Source organism: Lynx canadensis, chromosome B3 (genome assembly GCF_007474595.2).
Source record: "Lynx canadensis isolate LIC74 chromosome B3, mLynCan4.pri.v2, whole genome shotgun sequence".
NCBI classification, from domain to species: Eukaryota; Metazoa; Chordata; class Mammalia; order Carnivora; family Felidae; genus Lynx; species Lynx canadensis.
In genome coordinates this window covers 144,660,579-144,682,345 of record NC_044308.2, presented here as the reverse complement: position 1 = coordinate 144,682,345, position 21,767 = coordinate 144,660,579, and the positions used below count along the sequence as shown (strand labels likewise).

Genomic DNA, 21,767 nt, shown 5'->3' with positions numbered 1-21,767 from the left:
AGCCTCTTCCCCTGGCACTCCGCCAGCCGGCCGCACCGGGGCGGCCGCTGGGGGCGCTGTGGCGAGCAGGCACGGCCCGGGAGGCGATCTGGGCTCGGGGCGCCGCCGCTCCTTCCGCCTTCCCGACGGACCCCGCGCGGCGCTTGCGCACTCGGTGACCTTTCCGCGTCGTTAGCCGTGCGGGTCCAGGCGGTCTGAGCTGGGGGTCGGGGGCCGAGGTGAGTGCGGGGGGCGCGGCCGGCTGCTCGGCGCGGGGTATGGGGGCCCGCGGGGCGCAGGACTGCGGGCGGCAGGTGGGAGTCCCTCCGGGCCCCCGCTGACCTTGGGCTGCAGCCCCCGGCCCAGGAAGGGAGGCGGTCCGCGCGGCCTGGCTGGTTGTGCGAAGTCCCGCCGTCTCCTTCGGCCTGGACGCCTCTCGCGCCCCGCCGGACTGCTTTGACGAAGGGCACTCGGGCGGTGACAGGGTCGGCAGCTGCTGCTGATGGAGCTCCCGCCCAGAGCTTGGTCTCTTCAGTCCTTGTACCTCGGTTCCCTTTGCGACGCGCTGTTCTACAGGCTACTAAGCCGGGGCGCGGCGGCAGGGGGGGGGGGGGTACCACGGGGCCCACAACGGGGTCGCAGGCGATGGTTGCAGTTGTATGGAACTCGGGCCTGTGAATCGCCTTCCGGGCCTCAGCGGGTAGACGTGTCCTGTCTGCCGTGTAAGGTCGGGTAAAAGTTTGCTGATACAGAGTGAGTGCCCTAAAATCCGCACACAGAGCCAGTGATGTACACGGACAGTGGACTCAGGTGGGAAAAGTGGGGGCCTCACTTTATTAAATATCGGGAACATGACACTTGTCCAGCCTAATACGGCAACCTTGGCCAAAAGGAAGGTCGCGCCGGGGTAGGTAAGTGTTTGTAGGATACTGCTCAGTCCGAGATGATTTTAGGTGAGTGCCGGGGGACCAGGACGGTGTGCAGAAAATCAGGGCAACTCAAGTGTCTTCAGCCCCTTCTCCCCTCCTTTGCTCTCAGTTTACTTTGCTGTTTTCCATCTAGATCTTCATCTGGCCTAAGTGAGGGCAGGTCCTTCAGTTCTCCTTCTTAGAATCCCAGTAGCTTAGCACTACTATCAGCCGGATGTTTGTGGCACTTCCTTCTGCCGCCGTTGTGACCGTGTGCTGAGTCCTCCTTCCACATCAGGCCGGGTCATTTATAGTTCCCCTTGGAGGCCATCCAGAGCCCTATGGGGCTCGTGGACATATCCCTGTTTCACAGGAGAACCTTCTGAAAGGACAACTTTGGGGACTTGCCCCCAAGATTGGGAGCAGAGCAGACGGAGCTGGGATTGGGACCCAGCCGCAGTGGGGGCTGGGATTACCTTCCTTCCCAGTTACTGCTGGGCTCAGGGAGGAGGGGAATGCTGTTGGTCGGCCTGAACTCTTTCCACCTGGGGGTTTTAGAGGCCCCCTCTGGATCCCGTCTGGGTCTTCTCAGGTACCTTCCAAGAGCAGGGTTGTTGCTTTCTTGGATCCTCGTGCTCTGACAGCATCTCAGCCTGAGGACAGACATATCTGCAGGGGTTCCAGGAGGAGGACACAACCACATCCTTCAGGGTCACACCTGGGTCAGGGGGCAGGGCTGGCTGACCTTTACGACCATGCCTCAGCCTCAATAAGACGGTCCTTGGAGCAGATTCTCCTAGTGATGAGGACTGGGGGCTTGGGTGATTCATAGATCCAGCTGGGTGATCTCCGGCAACTCCCTCTAAGTAGCCACCTGGTAGGGGTCATCTGGTAGGGGTTAGGGAGTGGTGCAAGAGGTAAGTGTGTACGTACTTTGTGAGCGCTGGTCGGTTTGCATGACGCGCTTAGAGTAAAAGCTGGACTCCTCACCACAGCTTCCGTGGCCCCAAACGACCGACCCAGCTCCTCTTCCCTCCCGTGGTCTAGCCACGCCGTTTTATGTAACAGCTCTCGGTACAGGACACCAGACTCTGTAAACACTTGATGCAGAGGAACCTGTCTTCATGAGAGCCCTTGGTGGGTGGGCAGTGTTTTCACCCCCGCTTCGCAGAGGAAGAAATCGGGGCAATGAGCAGGAAGGCGGCAGAGCCCGGATTGGGATGTGGGCAGCTGTGGTGGCTTCCCTTCCTCCCCCTTCCGCAAGCCCATCCCGGCCTGGGGTCTTGGCGGACACGCTGCCTCTGCCAAGGACACTTTTCTCCCAGGTATTCGCACTCCTGAGGAGCCAGCTTCTCAGCCCCCAGACAAGGCCTGCTGCCTAGTGCGTGCTCAGGAAATCGCGATCACGCCAGAGAACACTGAATCCGAGAAGTGAAATCTGCGTGGCCCCAGTAGTGATGTGAAGGAGCGATGGACGGGGCTCTGGCCGGGGCAGGGACCAGCAGCCTCACTTATTGAGGCTGGAGGAGCACTTTCGCGGAAAATGCAAAGTGCTTGGACTTAGTTAGTCCTGGCAAGATTTGAAGGACTGTAGTTTAATACACCACTTGAGAGGTTACAGAGCTTAAATGAAAACGCGGGCATCAAGTTTTAGAGTCTAGTAAATCGTGTCATCAAAAGCCTTACTTGGAGACCTGCACATAGAAGCAAACTTAAACTTTAAATTTGCTTCCAGTGATGAGGTAAATATTTTCATGCATTAAATAAGTTCGGTCATAACTGCAGCTCTTAGGAAGTAACCACGTCATCCTTCGCTGTCTGCTTTGCAGTTGGCGGCAGATTTCGAAGCTGAAACACAGGTAAAACATCGTAACTGTGGTCAATAGCCCCATAAAGTTCACACACACACACAAGTGAAGTGACGGATATGGTCGTTGACTAGAATCTAGGGGGAAATCTTTTCACGGTGTTTATCAGGTCACCACCACGGTGTATGCTGAATGTCTTACAGTTGGAGGGCGCCTGGCTGACTCTGTCCATAGAGCATGGGACTTGATCTGGGGTCGTGAGTTCAGGCCCCATGTTGAGGGTGGAGACTGCTTAAAACAAAAATTAAAATGTGTATGTCACAGTTTTAGAAGTCACTTATACCTCACTAGGGCTGAAATTTTTAAAAACAGGAGGTTCTGGGAGCTGATCGGCATGTGCCCACGCTGGGTGTGGGTCTCATGAGGACCTGTGTTCTTTTTCAGCTCTGAATGCCAGCAGTTCTTAACGTGATGATGCAGACACACAAGTTTTTCTATTTAAGGGTTAAAAGAAAGTGGTGTGTGATTTTGGGCACAGCGTTCATGGAGAGTAGCTGTTGGAGAGGGGACATGGGCTGTGCAGGGTGGCACGGTCTGGGGACTCAGGAGCGAGGGGTGGCAGAGCACCAGGGTGGCCTCAGCTGACAGCCCCGAAGGGGGGAGTAGAGCTCCAAGAGCTGCCGAGCGGGGCCCCATGCAGGGTAGGAATGGCCCCTGTGCGGGAGTTGTAGGAAACGGGGTCAAATTCAGGAATATGTGGGACCCCCTTAACCAGTTAGCTTTAAAATGACGGTCATGGTAACATTTATCTCTGTGCTTCTTTTCAGATGCTTCAAAGCCTTATTAAAAATGTTTGGGTCCCCATGAGGCCCTACTATACCCAAGTTTACCAGGAGATTTGGGTAGGAATGGGGCTGATGGGCTCCATCATTTATAAAATCAGGGCTGCTGGTAAGTTTCTGTATGTTCACTCTTTAGCAGTCAGGATGAAAATTCTTTTTAAAAGGAATCACGATTCATGTGAAGGAACTATGGTTCTTACCCAGAAGTGAGCATCAGAGCCCTTTGTTAAAACATGAGGAGTAGGGGCACCTGGGGGGCTCAGTCGGTTGAGCGTCCGACTTCGGCTCAGGTCATGATCTTGCGGTTCATGAATTCAAGCCCCGCGTCAGGCTCTGTGCTGATGGCTCAGAGCCTGGAGCCTGTTTCAGATTCTGTGTCTCCCTCTCTCTCTGACCCTCCCCTGTTCATGCTCTGTCTCAAAAATAAATAAAAATGTTTTAAAAAACTTAAAACGTGAAGAGTAGGGGGGCCTGGAGGGCTCCGTCGGTTAAGCATCCGACTTTGGCTCAGTTCGTGATCTCACAGTTCATGAGCTCAAGCCCTGAATTGGCCTCTCTGCTGTCAGCACAGCAGAGCCTACTCGGGACATTGTCATTCTCTCTCTCTCTCTGCAGCACGCTCTCTCTCTTCAAAATAAACAAACTTAAAAAAACATGAAGCGTACATGTCAGCTGTAAGAGACATTTGGGGACAACTGAGAAAATCTGAACAAACCTTGATAACAGGGAATTGTGAGTTTTCTTAGGTGTCACGGTGGTACTTCAAACACATAGGAGATGTCCTTAGTTTTAAGAGATGCGGACTGAAATAGGGGTGGAGTGTCGTGGCGTATCGTGCTTTACTGTACCTTTTCCGCTGTTGTGAATGTTTGAACTGTTTTCATAATAGAAACTGAGACGAGGTGACCATTTGGTCCCCAGTGGAACAGAGATGAGCCCCAGTCATGTATTAACAAGCAACTGGTTTAAACTACAGGACTGAGGTTTGGGGGGCGGGGTGTGGGGGGTACAAAGCCCTCCAGATGCTGAAGGGCTGTTTAACTGTCCATGGAGCATCTTGGGTGGAAATTGTACTGCTTCTTGGCTGTGAGACACCATAGAAACTCCCTATTTTCTGAAAGCTTTCTGGAATGGCTTTACTGAAGCTATGAGCTCTTCAGCCAAATATCGATTTCAACACTAGGTTGACTGAAAACATGTTTCTAAAACACTGATACGACCAATTTTTCTTTCTTTTTATTTCAGATAAAAGAAGTAAAGCTTCGAAAGGTAAGATTTTTGCTTCTTAAAATGGATGGGGAATTAAAAACCCCATCGTGCCTTTTCAGATCAAGGCGTATCTGTTCTGCGGTGTGTGCTTACCAGTACATAAGGTGCAGGGGGATCACGTTGAAACGTGAAGTTCCTCTTACAGTCGGAGTGTTAAAAACCACTGCTCAGCCCCTTGGACCAAATAAGACTTCTGGGGGTAATGGAAAGCCAGAGGTAGCCAGTGCCGCCAGCAGGGAAGCACAGGTTAGCTGTGCGAGCTCGCTGCCCTGTGAGGTGTGTTTTGAAAGAAAGCATCACATAAGTTTATGCCCAAGTACTTGTCGGACATTTCACTCTATTTCCCAAATGACAGTGAAACCAGTCATGTGAGTCCTCACAAACCCAGGGCTGGCTCGTGACACCTCTGGGGAGAAGACACTTCCTGCCCCTCTGTCCTGTGCCACAGGTTTGTGCCGTGTGCACAAACTGATTACACGAACCCGTAAACGTGTCAGACGCTCCGTGTAGAAGTGACCCTCCAGACTTGTCCATAGTGTTGAAAACTGTCATTTACAGACTTGTCAGTAAGGTACGGAATAGACCATCTTCTGTGTGTCCCTTTCTTCCTCACTTACAGTCACACTGTGCTTCTCTTTTAAAAGCTTCGAGTCCTGCCCCCGCCCACGGTCACCATTAGCCAGCTTTCCTCGGAGCACACGTGAGACCAACCATCTGGCTGTAAATCCCGGCAGCTCTGTTTGATGGGGGCGTGGAGCACCGCCGTACGCGTGTAGACGTGTTGTTTCCTTTGTGGCGTGAATAAATGGAACTGTGAGGTGCGCCTGTGCCCGTGTCCCCTTGTCCGCCTCCCCAGTGAGCCGTCCCGTCCTCGATCGCCACAGGAGTCGGGGTTAGGCCGAGGCCCTCACCCCTGTGATGTCCAGTAAACAGTTGTGAAACAGATGATTCTGCCACTTAACTCTCGTGACCTCGCCGAGCCTGTGTTTTCCCCTTTGGGGACTGTACGTCAGTTCCAACGGATCCGTGAAGATGGCGGCGGGGGGTGGGGGGCATTAGTGACACTGTAAAGTGCCAGCGCCTGGGAGGCTTGGTCCTTAGGCATTCAACCTCAGCTCAGGTCGTTATCTCACAATTCGTGAGCTCCAGCCCCGCTTCTCTCTCCCCTCCCCTGCCCCACTCTCTCTCCCCTCGTTCGCTTGCAGGTGCACTTGCTCACCCTCTCAAAAAAAAAAAAAAAAAAAGACAACTGTAAAACACTGTACAATTAAGGTAGGAGATCTTGTAGTGGGTGAAAAGTATGAGCTCCGAGAGACTTTATCAGGAAGTCCCTGGTAAGGCAAAGTACATAGTACTTAAAAACTGACATGATTCCAGCTCAGGGTCCTGGGATCAAGCCCCGTGTCGGGCTCTGCCTGACTGACTGATAATTTCTCCCAGTTTGGCTAATATCAAATAAATATTGCATGCTATTTGTCTCCATTTAAGGCAGTCACCAAACTGCGAGAATTGTGCCTTTTTCTCTTTTTTTTTTTTTTTTTTTTGAGAGCACAAGCTGGGGAGATGGGCAGAGGGGGAGAGAGAATCATAAGCAGGCTCCGTGTTCAGCGCAGAGCCGGACGAGAGACTCAATCCCATGGCACTGGGATCATGACCTGAGCCAAAATCAAGAGTCAGACAGCCAGGTGCCCCCCAGAATGACACTTTTGTAAAGGATTCTAAAGCAGTAAGGGTAGAGGGGTCTAATTTGAAATGTGGTGCTCTGCAGGCCCGCAGGGATCTCGCTGTGGAATAGAGACAGTGGCCCAGGTCCAGTCGCCAGCGGTCTTTCCTCATAAGGGCAGAGACCGTCCCGGGTTTCGCGTGTGTCTCCAGCACATAGGGTCAGGTCTGGCCACGGTCGGCGCCTGACAAGTGACTGCCACTTGCTGCAGGGATTCCCAGCTAGATTTCTCCTATTGTATAGATGGGGATGACGCCTGCCCTCAGCATCGCTGCCCACCTCACGGTGGTATCCGCGCTGGGGCCAGGGTCAGGACCAGAACTGGGAGGAGACCCCGGTGTTCCTGATCCCGTTGGTCTGGGCAGGAGCCTGAGAACTTGAACTTCTCATCATCTGCCCAGAGGTGCTGCTGCCCGGGGACCACGTTTTGAAAAGCTCTAATGCAAAGAACCCGCACCCACGGGGCCCTTACCCTCAGCGCTCCCCCGCGCCCCCGGTGGGGCCCCCAGACGCCAGCCCCGTGCTGCGCAGCTTAGCTCATGCGGTGAGAAGAAGCAAACGAGGTGGAGCCCCAGCCGCGTTTTGAGGCAGTGAGAGCCAGAGGTCACCTCGCCGGGGCTGGGGCTGGGACTCCGAATCTGCACTTGCCCAGGGAGGGAGAGGCACGGGACCCGGGGAACCGGCCCCGGAGCTGACCGGGGCTGCAGCGCCGGCCCCAGGGGCGCACTCCCCCCCCCCCCCCACACACCCCGTTACCACCTGTGGGTCCTTTAGTTCTCATCTGGGTAAATGAGTGTTTTGCCAAAGGTGCACGTGATCCACCGGGAGCCCGCTGCCCGCACCACTGCTGCAGAGTGGGGTTTGGGACCGTGGGTGGGCTGCCTGCTTCAGCGGGCAGTTGATGCTTAGTGACACAGTGAGGCAGGTGGGAGGACGTCAAAGGTGAATACCCCCTCCCCCGCTTACCCCCAGACGCTGCCGAGGAGCAGCGGTGCCTCTCAAAGTGGAGCAAAGCGACCTTCGTGCCAGGCCAAGTGGTTTCCTGTCCCTAAAACCCTCAGCGGAGGCACTGTGTTTCGTGGTGGGGAGAAGTAGGCTTTGTTGCTGGCCCAGAACCCATTGAGAGTTTGGACAGTCCCTCCACGCTTTGGGAACAGGCGGGTGTCCCAAGGCGGCCAGCAGGTGGAGCTAGAGCGTGCCGCCAGCAGGCTGTCCCGCAGCTCCCGGTGGGGGACGCGCCGGCCCTGCGCCGGGCGCCCGGGGAGCACGAGGAATGCGGCTGCCGACGCAGCGGGGCCCCGCGACCTCACCCGTGGGAGGAAGCAGCCGGTTTCCACAAGAAACGAGGCTTCTTATCCTAAACCTACACGTTCTCCCGTCCCGGCTCAGTGCCGTGCCGCTCACGGTGACCGGCGAGTAACCTCAGGCAGAGGGAAGAGAACACAGGTCTGGGCATCTGAAGGTGGAACTTCAAGCGCCACGCTTTCACTCGGCCTCTGGGAGGAGACACGTGTCTCTTGTTGCCATCCCAGGGGTACGTGAGCCCCGGCGGGACACCGTGGAGGACGTGGTTCCTGCCGCCCTCCGTGGGGTCGCGTCTCTAAAGCCGGCGGGGTCCCGAGTCCCCAGGTGCCAGCCCCCCGTCCGTCTGCCCTGCACTCACTCACCTCCGCGAGCTCGTACTATTTCCCGTTTGGCGGACGGAGTGGGGGTCCTGTCGATCAGGCTGCCCTAGAGGGTAGCTAGCTGGCTAGCGAACAAGCGACCTGATTGGCGGAGCCAGGGTCCCAGTCGGACCATCTGCTTCCGAGTCAGGGTGGAGAGAGCATGCGCACACCGCCCCTCTCCCCCTGGCCTGTAGAGCCTAGAGACGAGAGCCCGGCGCTGGGCAGCCCGCGCGGTGGTGGGCGTCTGCGTTACAGGTGCCGCTGGAGGTCAGGCCCGGCGTCACCAGCCAGCTCCGGCCTAGATCCTTATTCACGTGACCCTCGCAAGAAGGCATTCCCGGTACTCCTCGGGAGATTGGAACGTGGGCCGGATGCTCAGCGGCACCAAAGAACCCATTTCATCCGCTTACTTTGTTCCAGTGCTGGTGTTGTGGTCATCGAAGGAGATGTCCTTGGTGCAGACGAGCACATGTGGGTGAAGATACGGAGCGGGGGCGACGTGACCGCTCGGGTTTACCTTCATACGTCAGCAAACACCAGCGACCTGAACAGACGGGAGCGAGGGCGCAGCCCAGATGAGACGGCCGGCGTGTGTTCACGCTCGCTCGCGATGCCTGGGGGGAGGCCATTACGTTATTCTCTCTGCCTTCGAACCCGTGTGACCTTCTCCCAATGAACATTTTTCTTTTTACCTTTGTTTTAGGTTTATATTTATTTTGGGAGAGAGAGCAAGAATGGGTGGTGGAAAGGCCGGGGGGGGGGGGGGGGGGAACAGGACCCGAAGCAGACTCCGCGCCGTGTACGGCTTGCGTCCCCCGTACCGGAGATCATCCCGGCAGATTGGATTCAGGTCCCCGTTGGTGCCACCGTTCATCACTTGGGTGTGTGGCCTCAAGCAAACTCCTTAACTTCTCTGGCTCTTGGCTTCCCTGCCTCTCAAGTGAAGTAATTGAACTCAAGGGCCTCCAGAGCATCTCAGCTCTATAATTCTATAGCCAGTGGGGCTGTAACGAACCTTAAAGTCGTGATCTGAAAAGCGAAACAAAACAAAACACCGAGCCATGAAGCAAGTGTCGGACGATGGATGATACGTTGCAGATGTCCGTGAAGGACGCTACGTTGGCTCTTTCCGCCTGGTACCCAACACAGGACGAGGCGTTAGGGTTGGCACTCCGATGTTTTTGTAAATGTAATCGGACGGCAATGCCAGTAAAAAAGATTTTTCTAGTTCTTGGTAAAACAGAATAGGGGATATCTCTGGTTAACCGATATATGGATATATGAACGGTTACTCAGAAAGAATGAGGAGGCTGTGGGGGAAGGGGCTCTCCATCAAGGTCTCCCAAGGTGTGCTTGGGGGGACGGAGATGGTGCACCCACCCTGCTTCGGAGGGGCCGTGGGGCCTGCGCCCTCTGGTGGACAGACCGTGAGCACGCACCAGACCGCGTGAACACTCCAAGTCACGCAAGAGGGAAAAACCAGTTTAAACCCAGCGTGACCCAAATGTGTGTGACCTTGAGGCCCATTAACCCTAGAACACACTTCGGGGGTGCTGGTCATCACCAGGTGTCGTTCCGAAACCTCTCTGCTGCGCAAGCCCTGAGCACCCTTACCCTGCAGAAGGCTGTTTCCCAGCCCACTTTGGGGCCCCAGGGTGGCTCCACCACGCGTTTTGCAAGCACCCTGCCCTCATCGCTACTAAGCTCTTTCGATCATTCACATGCTCCTTGGTAGGTGACACAAGAATTTCAAGGACCATTCCATTCCCGGCTAGAGGGGCCTGGGGAGGACCCAGAAGGGGTGGACGCTGTCACTGCCCCGCAGAGCCCTGGAACCCACTCACGGCCCCCGAGCCTGTGTCCGAGGACTGGCCCAGGAGGAGCCAGGACTGCTGAGAGTTGGTGTCCCGAGCACGGCCACGGACCACTGCCCAAGACACGTGCTCAGGCCGGGCTGTCGTCCCCACGAGAGGCTCAGAGGCGGTGCCCCCGGGCACTTCCGCCTCCACCCCCCAGTCTCCCCTGGAGCCGTGCCCAGTAAGCCCCGCGTGAATCCCCACCTGGAGTCAGCTCACGACAACCCGTCCTAAGACTCCAGACACCTTTCCGGTGAGCGTGCGGGGCCATGCAGGGGCTGCGCTGAGGTCCGGCGTGCAGGACGGGGGCAGGGCTGCCGCACCGCCACGCGCCCTCCCCCTGTCCTGGCGTCACCTCCCTCGGCCGACTGGACCTCCCAAACCTGAGTCTGGGGAGCATCCACATGGGCCTGCGCTGTCCAGGAGACTGGCGGGAGGCCCGCTGCCTTCCCCGAACCACAAAGGGACCACTGTGGGGACAGCCAGGTGCACAGAGACGCTGCCTGTCCCCGCAGGCTCAGGTTCTCACCGCGGTGGACAATGGTGGGACTCAGTGTAGACACCGCTATTGAGGTGCAGGCTTTCTCCCTTTTGAAAAGGGGCAGAGAGGAGCCTTGTGTTTGCATCTCCTCTCTGGCCTGGAAACCAGGTGGCTTTTCCAGGGAAACCAGCACCTGTGGCCTCGGCTGCACCCCCCCTAGGGAGCCTGAGCGGCTCCGAAGTCCACCCCGTGTGCCGAGGCGCCGCCGGTCACAGACCGTCTGCCATGTCACTGACCCGGGCAGGGTCCCCTGGTCCCTGATTTCCCCATCCCTGCCATCCCTGCCGAGGCCCCCTCTCAGAGGACGGCTGTCCCCAGGCCGCGGGCACTGCCCACCCCACCTTCAGGAAGAAAGCCAGGGTTCTGCCGAGCACCACGAGGCCAGTCTCTGGAGGGAGAGTTGGTTCACTTGTGCCCAGTAAGGCTGCTGTTTCCTTCTGAAAGGAGTTGCGGGTGCGGTGAATTTGCGAATCAAGTCCTGAGATGCCTTCAGCCAGAGCAGCGGTTCTCAAAGTGGGGCCCGGGGCGGCGGGGGGGGGGGGGGGGGGGGGGGGAGGGCTGCAGCAGCATCTGGGAACTGGTCCGAAGTGCAGATTCTCAGCACCACCCTAGACTTGCTGCGTCAGACACTCCGGCGGGGCCCATGACCTAGGAGACCCTAATCACATTCAAGTTCAAGACCCACTGACCTGGAGGGTCCTACCTTTAAAGGAAGCCTGGAGCAGAGCCTTCTGAGGACTGTGAATCAGACGTGGACAGACACAAGTTCCTAATACAAGGCATGATCCTTCAGAGAGAAGCGCCCTCCGGACCAGCGTCTGGATGTCACAAGGAAGTCAGGCCACAGAGCAGGGCTGCATACCAGAAAGCTTGCCTCCCTTCCCTTCCCTGGCCCACCCTGCCTACCCAGCCCCTGATTATGGCCGGGAGCGGTCAAGGAGCCCCACCCCGCCAGTGCCCGGGGGTCTCAGTTGATCTGGTGGCCTTAGGCTCCATTTCTGGGATACCTGGAGGGAGGAGGCCCGGGCCAGGGCCATCTGCCCCTCGTGTGTCCAGCTTGTCCCCTGCCTTCTCTCCCTGAACTGAACACTGAGATGGGCATCCGAGGTCCCGCCTTCCCACCTGGGGCCATCCCCTCCCTCCAGGAGACCGACTCTATCTATCTCCTAATCCCCAGTTTGTGGTCAGTTGTACAATGTCAACAAAGGGGGTGCTAATATCAGCCACTGACCAGAACACCCCTGTGCCCCTCCCACCTCAGCTGACCCCGAGGTCACCAGGCCCCTTCCACAGATGGGCCACTTTCTTCTGGAGCCGGGCCTCTCTCCACCCCTCCCCACCTGCCCACCCAACAGCCAGGTCCTGCAAGCCCAGCATGTGAACCAGTGTGAGCTGACCTGTTTACCAGAAGGTGGACACTTGACCAATACTAGACTCCTAGCACAGACCTACTCATGTTGTGCAGGTGACAGCCCCTGATTCCACTCTGCCCCTCCTCACTTCCTGTAAATGAGGCAGGCCGGAAGGAGAGTGGATTCCAGTAGGCACAGATGTCCATCCTAGGATGTTCTCACTCGGTTTGCCCATTCATGTTGGCCCAGGCAGGATAGAGGATCCCCAGGGAGCCCAAAGGAGACAGTTGGGGGCCCTGGGGCTCCCGGAACCCAGATCAAGGGCTCTCTGCATCCCTCAGGGCCTCCAGCCTGTCTGTGCCCCACTCCTCTCCCTCCTCCTGGTCTGGGCCCCTATGATGCCCTAAGGCACCTTCCTCCCTTTGTGGTCCAAATACCTGAGGGGGACAGCCGATCAGCCCAGCCCATCTTTTTGCCCCAGAGTGTAGGTCATGGCCAGCGGGGACTATAGGGCCAATTTTCCCTCACAATGGCTCGGGCCTTTCACCCCATCACTGAAACCTTGTCTGCATTAAAAAAATTTTGATTTGGAGGCGGGGGCACCTGGGTGGCTCAGTCAAGCATTCAAGCTCTTGATTTGGGCTCAGGTCGTGATCTCACGGTACAGGAGATCGAGCCCCACACAGGGCCCTGCGCCGGCAGCAGGGAGACTGCTTGGGATTGTTTCTCTCTGCCCTACCCCATCCCTGCCCACACTCTCTGTCTCTCTCTCTCTCTCTCTCAAAATCAATAAATAAACTTTTAAAAAATAATAAAAATAACATTTTGATTTGGAAAGCCTCCAAGTTTGTGAAATTGTATTCACGTTCTAAAGGTCGGCACATCACGGTATGTGAGCCCAGCAACCTTGGCCTGAAAGTCCAGGTTTGGGGGCAGCTGCCGAGGCTGTGCACTGCCTGGGTGCCCCTTTCCTCCCAGGACCCCAAGTCCATCTCTGTGTTCTCTCAAGGTCAAGAGCGGACAGGCCGCTCAGCTCGCTGCCCAGACGGTCGAGGAGCTGCTGTTCCGCCCCTGCTGCTTCCTCCGGGAAGGCCGAGGGCCGCCCCCAGGATGCCCGTTCTCAGGGTGAACTCGGGGTCCGGGAGACAGCCACACCCAGCTTCTCCTTGACCACCGAGGGGGTGGTTAATAAACGCCTGGGCTGGTGGTGGGAACGTCTTTCTTCCAGGAAATTAGTTCAGGAGAGCTTGGTGGCCCAGATCAAGTGGCCTGTTAAAGAGTAACTTACACCCCATATTACATCCGAGTCCCGGGAGTAAATATCCAGGGGAAGTGTTTATTTTAACAGGTGAACAAAGCATCCTTTGTCAGCCGGCTCTGCCAGCGCCAGGCTCTCCTTTGGTCGGAACTGGCTGGTGCCGTCCCCTGGGAACGTGCAGCCTGGCGGTGGACCAGTAAACCACTTTTCCGGGTGGGTTTACGCTGCACAGGTCTTAGCTCGTTGGAGCACCGATCGATGGGGCTGTGAGCACCCCCTCCAGGCGGCCCTGAGGGAACTGGGCCGCCCTCTCCAACCTCCCCAGGGCAGGGTGGAGTGGGATCTGTCTCCACATGTGGTTTCCCTCCCCGTGAAATAAAGGGAGCGCCTTTCAGAGTCGGCTATGGCAGCACCCTGTCTGTCCCACCCTTTCTGGGGTGTCACCGTGTCCTCCAGATCCTCCTGGAGGCAATGCCATAGGTCTCCCTGCTCTGAGTGCTCCCTCTGCCGCACCTCCACATCTCCGGGGACGTTTGCTAACATACACCTTTTCTGGGCCCCAGCCTAGATGACTCAATTAAATTCCTGGGAGTGAGTCTGGCACTTGTCACTTTAGAAAAGAGGTGGGGGCGGGGGGGGGGGGCCGCACCTGGGTGGCTCAGTCGGTTAAGCATTTGACTCTTGGTTTCGGCTCGGGTCATGATCTCGTGGTTCGTGGGATCGAGCCCCACGTCGGGCTCCAAGCTGACGGTGTAGAGCCTGCTTGGGATTCTCTCTCTGTCTCTCTGTCTCTCTCCCCTTACCCACTCGTGCTCGCTCGAGTTCTCTTTGTCTCTCTCAAAATAAATAAACTTAGAAAACAATGTTTTAAATGAAAAGAAAAAAATGAGCACTCCTTGGGTTGATTCAAAATGTGGGGAGAGAGGGTCTGGATACAGAATAAATGAAACAAGCTGGGCGTGAGTTGATGGTTGACATGGGGACACGGAAGCTCATTAGAAATCCTGTTAGAAAAGTTTGACCCGGGGGGCGCCTGGGTGGCTCAGTCGGTTAAGCGTCCGACTTCGGCTCAGGTCACGATCTCGCGGTCTGCGAGTTCGAGCCCCGCGTCGGGCTCTGGGCTGATGGCTCAGAGCCTGGAGCCTGCTTCGGATTCTGTGTCTCTCCCTCTGTCTACCCCTCCCCTGCTCATGCTCTGTGTCTCTCTGTCTCTCAATAATAAATAAACGTTAAAAAGATTTTTTTTAAAGAATAAACAATATGGGGCGCCTGGGTGACGCAGTCGGTTGAGCGTCCGACTTCAGCCAGGTCACGATCTCGCGGTCCGCGAGTTCGAGCCCCGCGTCGGGCTCTGGGCTGATGGCTCAGAGCCTGGAGCCTGTTTCCGATTCTGTGTCTCCCTCTCTCTCTGCCCCTCCCCCGTTCATGCTGTGTCTCTCTCTGTCTCAAAAATAAATAAACGTTAAAAAAAAATTTTTTTTTTAAAAAGAAAAGTTTGACCCGGAAGATACTAGTGACATGTGACATAATGAAAGTTTCCTAAATGCTCCAGGAGAGACTGTGCTCTGCCACCAGGTCCAGGACGCCACACGTGAGCCCGTGGGGTCTGACGGGCCCAGAGCGGCCGGCTCAGAAAGCAAGGGGGCGCTCGCGTGGCTCCTGCCACAGCCGCGGCCTTTCCACCCTGAGTGCGGTATGATCCAGGCAGCAGCCAGGGGACGCAGGGGCTGCACGGGCCACGACAGACACCAGCAGGATCAGAGGCAGCTTGCCGCGAGCTCGAGGGCCCGGGGTGTGCAGGAGGCCCGGGACCTGCAGACCGAAAACTAGGACACCTGCCCCTGGGACCCCTGGGTCAGGGTGGGGCCCTTTAGCATCTCGGGGGCACCAGGGGGGTCACAGCCCTGCCGCCAAGTACGCCGTGCAGCTGCTGGCACCACGAACGCACCCCAACTGCACCCTGAGTGTCTCCGCCCGCCCCACCCTTCGGGACCGCCCTGTCCTCTGCCAGCCAGAGGCCTGGGAGGTGGGTCAGCCGAGGCAGGCCCATCGGGGAGCACGGGGCAAGGCCCCCGACCTGGCAGGGGCCCCTGAGTTTGGGGAGGCTGGGTGACTTCCAGCCAGCCGGTGGACAGGCCAGCAGTGCATCAGGAGGAAAGAGGGTGTGGCAGCCCGGAGGCCGCTTCCTCTTCCTGGTGCTTTTCCTCCCCCTCGGGAAGCCTGCCCTAGTTAGCACCTTGGCTGGCTAGGCCTTCACGGAAAGCTGCAGGTCACGGCCTCGGCGCACCCAGGTGGCCTGGCCTTTCCTGGCACGTGCCTCACTTAACCCTGACCCAAGTTTCGGGGGGTGGGGGCCCGGCGGAGGCCACCCAGAGCTGGTGTCCAGGTGAGACTTGACACTGGGCCGTGTGGGCAGCTGGCCCTACCTCTGCACCTGGGACCACCCGGCATGGAAGGGAGTAGGACCCAGGACTCAGACGCTCGGGAATCAGGAGCCTGGACGAGGGGGACAGTGGGCGGACAGCGCCTCAGCATCACGCCTCAATTGCAGCTGGGATCACCGAGATGGGATTCCGGAGGCCCTGATTCTCCCCCTCTGGCACCTGGGCTGTGGCCTTCCCCCCTCATCACACTCCCCCACCCAGCCCGTCACCTGCCACTCCTCTTTTTTGTGCCTCAGGCTCACCAGTAACGCTGGGCAAGTCAGGCAACCTCTCTGAGCCTCAGCTTCCTCATCCATAAAATGGGTGTGAGGATCCCCGGTGTGGCCATCCGCTCCCTGCAGCTGTGGGTCCCACGAGGCAGTTATGGGTCACGGGGCGTCTCTCGCCACGGACAGGGCAGATCTCCAAGGTTTGTTTCGCTCGAGGGAAAAGGCAATTGATGCGATCGGAGTTTAAACGCACACAGAGACACGAAACTCAAGCTCTGTGTTTATACAGGCACATGCTCTTACGTAAGTAACACAAGGAAAGAGTCTGATGAAAAGTTCACCAAAACCAAGCTTCGAGCACAGTGGGGGCAAGATCAAAGGGGATTAATCAAGATGGACTTGGGTCTCATTGATTTTAATTTTTATGAGACTGTTCGAGAATTGCCGTCTGATTTCAGATAAATAAGACACAACGGTACGTCTAAGATGCACCCTTCTTGCAAGGGCGTGGGGAGAACGAACATGGCCCCTCCCTCCTCCCCTGCTCCTCTCGCCTCCTCAGGACCTGCGGCCCCCATCCGGGTCAATTATTCACTCAACAAGCACACACCAACACCTCCTCCATGCCAGCCTCCGGCCCGACTCTGGCTCAGAGGCGGTTCTGAGGTGGGCCTGGCCCAGAGAGGGACCAGACCCCCAGATCTGGTTCCCTTCACCCAGAGGGTCACACCAAGGCCTGGGCGAAATGTGCGTGTCAGCCCCGGTGGAATGCAGTCCCCAGGAGGGCACCAGGAAAAACAAGTCAGGTCCCTGGAAGTCACACCCACTGCCTGGTGACCGCGGGGCTCTGGGAGGCCCTGCTCCCCAAAGATGGGCAGCAGCATCGTATCTGTGATGTCAGGACCTGGAGAGCTGGTGGGCAAGGAGCTGGGGGTGGGGGAGGGCTCAGAACGGCCCCAGGACAGGGCAGGCGGGAGGGATGTGGGCGACGAGCCGGGGACCCCAGGGCTGGGGGAGGCCCCTGGCGGACAGTGGGGCTCCAGTGCCCAGGCCAGGAGCTGAGACCCAGAAGTGGGTCCTGGCTGAGGTCTGACCAGAAAAAGAAAGTGCAGGAACTTGACCGAGGTCCCAAGAACCCAGCAATCATGGGCTGAGGCCACACAGATGCTTCCAGGAGTCACGGCGAACATTCGGGCACCTGGGAGTCCTTGTGACAGGCCTGGGGGAGGCGTGGCTCGCCATCAACGGGGAGCATGGGAACAGAAAGAAAGCCAACGCGGACCCCATCACCATCCTGTGAGGCCCTGCTGCATGCCAGCCCCTGTGCCGAGCTCCGAGCTCGGGGCCTCCTCAGGACCCCAGCCAGGAAGGGGTGGCCCCTTCGAGCCAGGCCAGGTTGGCCTCCCTCCCAGGTGGACCTTCTGTTCCACCCCAGCTCTGCGATCGTGGCCAGTGTTCACACGGCGAGGCACACGTCACCTCAGTCAATCCTCACCGCAGCTCATGAGGCAGGGTGGTCATCATCCATTCTTCCGATGAGGAACTGAGGCTCAGAGAGGGTGAGCAACCTGTCCGAGGGCACACAGCTCGTACTCAGAACCCAGATTCAGACCCGGGCAGTCTGAAGCCAGCTCTTAGCACGAAGCTGTGCCACTCACCCCAAAGCAGTATGGGAAAGGCTGGTCTCAGCCCTACACCCGACCGCAGACCCGCTGGTCACCTCTGACCTCCCAGCCCCTGGCCCCTGCCTGCCTGACTCTGTTTCCCACAAGGCAGTGGGGTGAACTGGAGAGAAGAGAGGCTTCTGCTGCCCGACGACACCAGGTTCAAATCAGACTCGGCACTGGAGTAATTGTGGATTTTTCCCCCGAGCCTCAGTTCCTAACCTGTAAAATGGGGTCGCGATGTCCACAGCAGCAGCCCGTGGTGAGACTGCATGAGAATGAACGTGGTGACCTGTGGGCTGTGGGGAGGGGCTCAGCCCTAAAAGCAGGGCCGCGGAAACACAGGGTACACCAGCCCAGATGCACCGCCAGCTGTGCGCGGCCTGCCCGACCGAACTCGGGGAGCACCCGGGCATCACAGCAGCCCAGCCCTTGTCCCTCCCACCCAGAGAAGCAAGAGCCTCGGCAGTGCCAGGGGCTCAGTCCCCGTGGCCACCGTGACCTGAGCCCAGGCCCCTGCCCCTCCAGGGTTGTGCAGAAAACACCAGCATTTTTGGTCAACCTTAGGCTGGGAGGGGCTGGGTGCAGCGTCTCTGCCCTCCTGTGTCCGAGGGGAGGTTGACTAAAGCCTTTCCGTCCTCGTCTTGCTGACACTGATGCATTGCGATGGGATGTGTCACCTCCCCCTCCATGAACCCGGCTCATAACCACCCACTCGGTGCTTAAAGGTCTTTATCATGAGCAGGTATCGCTTTGGTAATCAGAAAATAACCACAGGGCACTTTAAAAACAGTAAGTAATGGGGCACCTGGGTGGCTCAGTAGGTTAAGCGTCCGACTTCGGCTCAGGTCACGATCTCACGGTCCGTGGGTTCGAGCCCCGCGTCGGGCTCTGTGCTGACAGCTCAGAGCCTGGAGCCTGCTTCCGATTCTGTGTCTCCCTCTCTCTCTGCCCCTCCCCTGCTCATGCTCTGTCTCTCTTTGTCTCTCAAAAATAAATAAATGTAAAACAAAAAGAAATTTTAAAACAATAAGAAATAACCCCCCAGGCCAGCTCAGGGCCGGTTGAATGAGAGCCTGCCAGGGTCGCTGTCCTGACCTCAGCCCACATGGCAGCCTGACCACCCCATGAGGGACACTGGTGTCACTCCCATGGCAGCGGGGGCCCCAAGGAAACCGAGGAAGCCCCGGGACTTCTCAGCTCCTCTGCCCAGGCCCCACCTGCACCTGATGTCTGTGCTTCCTGCCCCTCTGTTCCCTGCCCCTGCAGGAATGAGAGCCTGACCTGAGCCCCTCTCCTGACCCTGTCCCACACGGAAGGCCTGTTTCCCACAGGGACATAGAGAAACTTGCAGGGCAGGGACCAGTGTGAGGCGAGGGAGGCTCCCCCACACATTTAAGGGGTGCTCACCTTACCGCCCCTTAGCCCCTCCTCCAGTGCAGCTCTGCCTGGCTCTCCTCTCCCTGCCCTGCCTGGGTTCTGGCTCCCCTGTCCCTGCCCTACCTGGGGCCTGGCCCCCCTCTTCCTACCCTACCTGGGGCCTGGCTCCCCTCTTCCTACCCTACCTGGGGCCTGGCTCCCCTCCCCCTGCCCTACCAGGGGCCTGGCTCCCCTCTCCCATTCCCTACCCGGGGCCTGGCTCCCCCTCTCCCCTGCCCTACCTGGGGCCTGGCCCCCCTCTCCCTACCCTACCTGGGGCCTGGCTCCCCTCTCCCTGCCCTGCCTGGGGCCTGGCTCCCCCTCTCCCCTGCCCTACCTGGGGCCTGGCCCCCCTCTTCCTACCCTACCTGGGGCCTGGCTCCCCTCCCCCTGCCCTACCAGGGGCCTGGCTCCCCTCTCCCATTCCCTACCTGGGGCCTGGCCCCCCTCTTCCATTCCCTACCTGGGTCCTGGCTCCCCTCTCCCTGCCCTGCCTGGGGCCTGGCTCCCCCCTCCCCTGCCCTACCTGGGGCCTGGCCCCCCTCCCCCTGCCCTGCCTGGGGCCTGGTTCCCCTGTCCTGCCCTGGGAGCTCAGCCCTTGGAAGAGGCTTTCTCAAAGGGCCCAGAGCCACTTCCGTTGTTTGAGGCTTTGGGCAGATTTAAAATGCTAGATCAGAGTTGCAGGGAGTGTGACACCCCTGAAGGCTGACATTGGACCACGCGATCTCTCCATGTGGCATAGAGCTGGGGTCCGACCGTGCACAAAGAAGCACCAGCTCCTGCCCGAGCTCTCTCCAGCTGCAACACGCACTCCGTCACCCCGCTCATCCTCCTGGTGATTCACCTGCTCGGTCTCAGTCGTCATCTAGTCAGCAGCAGCAGCAGCCCGAAGAAGACCGACCAGCTCAATGGAGAGCCGAGGGCGGGAGGGAACCGGGCAGGAGCCAGCCCCAGGAGGAGCACCAGGTGCCTCTGCTGGGAGGAGCCCTGCTTCCTGAGGTCACAGAACTTCACACACCTCTTCCCGCCATCCTCTCACGGGGGCAGGGCAAGAGCGGGGGTTGCCATTTGGCCAGTGGGGAACAGAGGCTCCCAGAGACTCTGATGGCCCAGTGAGGGGCTGGGCGAAATGCATCCTGTGCCTTCGGGCTGCTTTGCAACGAATCTGGGGTCACCTGTCCTGTCCCAGCACCAAGCTTCAGCCCCAAGCCCAGGGGTGAGGGAGGAGGGCTCGGGTCCCTCCTGGGCAGTAGGGGGTGAGGATGGGCTAGGGGTGAACACAGCACATGCTAGTGCTTGGAGGCATTCCCGAGCCAATCCCCTCCCCCCGCCCCTCCTCCCAGCCTAGGAAATGGTAGAGGTCAGAAGCAGCTGGGGAGGGGGGTCCACCTGTCTGGGTGGTGGGTGGGCAGAGGTGATGAGTGCACCGTCTAGAGCAGAGGGGGGCAGGGAGACTCCCATGTCCCCGGGTACCGTGAATGTGGCTCATCCCAGCCCCACAAGAGCCCCGGGACGAAGCTGTTGCTGCAGGTGGAGACTCCGGTACACAGACACCCTCTCAGGATCTCCCGGCTCCGAAGGCTGCACACCTGGCTTCCTCCCCACCCTCGGCTCCGAGGCTGGCTGTCCTGTGCTTCTGCAGAGCCAGCCACCGGAGGGACCGCACAGCCTGGCTCCCCCTTGCAAGGCCCTGGCCACCCCCCACCCACCCCTGTGAATCACAGCGCCCCCGCCACAGTGTCCAGCCCAGAAGGCTTTGATGGTTCTGTCTGTGTCCATCAGGGTGCCAGGGGCCCAGGACGTACCCAGGAAGTGTGAGGGGAGGGAGGCCCAGCGAGCGCACAGCCTAGTGCTGGGCGTGCCCAAGCCTCCAGAAGGCTGGAGACGAGACGCGAGGGCAGCCGACTCCGGGCCTGCCCCGACTGGCCTGGCCAGGGCTTCAGTTTTTACAGCCACACCTCCCGCTCCTCTCGCTGTTCTAGGGAAAGGCTGGGGGTTGGAAGCAGCCGGACAGCACCTCGGCCCTGAGCAAGCGGCTGCCACCCACGTCCCCAAAGGGGGCCCTCCTCTTACAGCGTGGCCGCCGGATGCCTCTCTTTGCCAGGGACACGCAGGGTGTCGAGGGATCCAGCGATGCTGGAGGAGCTGGCCTTGTGCCCGGAGGGACTGGCACCTGCCCGGGTCTGGCCTGCCCACTGCCCTCCTCTCACCCCCCAGACTCAAGTTCCCGCCCCATTCCTCTGTGACCCCAGCCTGTTGAGGAGGAAGCTCCTTCCCTTTCTTTACAAAAAGCAACCTGCACAAGAATTCTCGGAACCTGGCCCAGGCGAGAAGGCCATTATTAGTTCTTCCTGCCACCGGCACTAAGAAAGCAATTCTGGAAAGGGGACCAGCCAGTAGGAGGCCAGATGTCTCCCAGGTCAACGGGGGAGCTGACCAGCACGCCTTTGGTGCTGAAGCGGGGCCTCCTTTGGCAGGATGTCTCCAGGAGACACAGCGGGCCCCGTGCCAGGGCTCACGATACTTCAGGGCCCCCCGGAATGTTCTTATTTCTTCTAAAATCAGAAGCAGAAAAATCAACTTCTAGGTTGAAGAAAATGTCTCAATGTATAATATGAATCTATTCCTCTTTATGCCAATGCGGTCATAAAATGTGATTTTTAATATTCCTGTGTTGGAGGAGGAAGGGGCCCTTCCTCTGGACGTAGCCAGTTCAGAGTCAGTTTCCAGGAGAGAGATTCTGACTGGTCAGCCTGTGTCGGGGGCCCATACTGGGACCAATAACTAAGACCAATGGGTAGGGCGACCAAGCCCAGGCTTGACTACCG

At 58.4% G+C, this 21,767-nt stretch overlaps 1 protein-coding gene across 1 annotated transcript; it reads left to right on the top strand.

Annotated features, from left to right (window-relative positions):
- The first annotated feature begins 122 nt into the window (after positions 1-122).
- Positions 123-5,751, top strand: ATP5MPL (ATP synthase membrane subunit 6.8PL). The gene is made up of 4 exons (XM_030320111.1): positions 123-218; positions 3,523-3,646; positions 4,783-4,806; positions 5,451-5,751. The coding sequence occupies exons 2-4, from the start codon at positions 3,523-3,525 to the stop codon at positions 5,483-5,485; spliced, it is 183 nt and encodes a 60-aa protein (XP_030175971.1). The 5' UTR covers positions 123-218; the 3' UTR covers positions 5,486-5,751.
- The last annotated feature ends 16,016 nt before the right edge of the window (positions 5,752-21,767 follow it).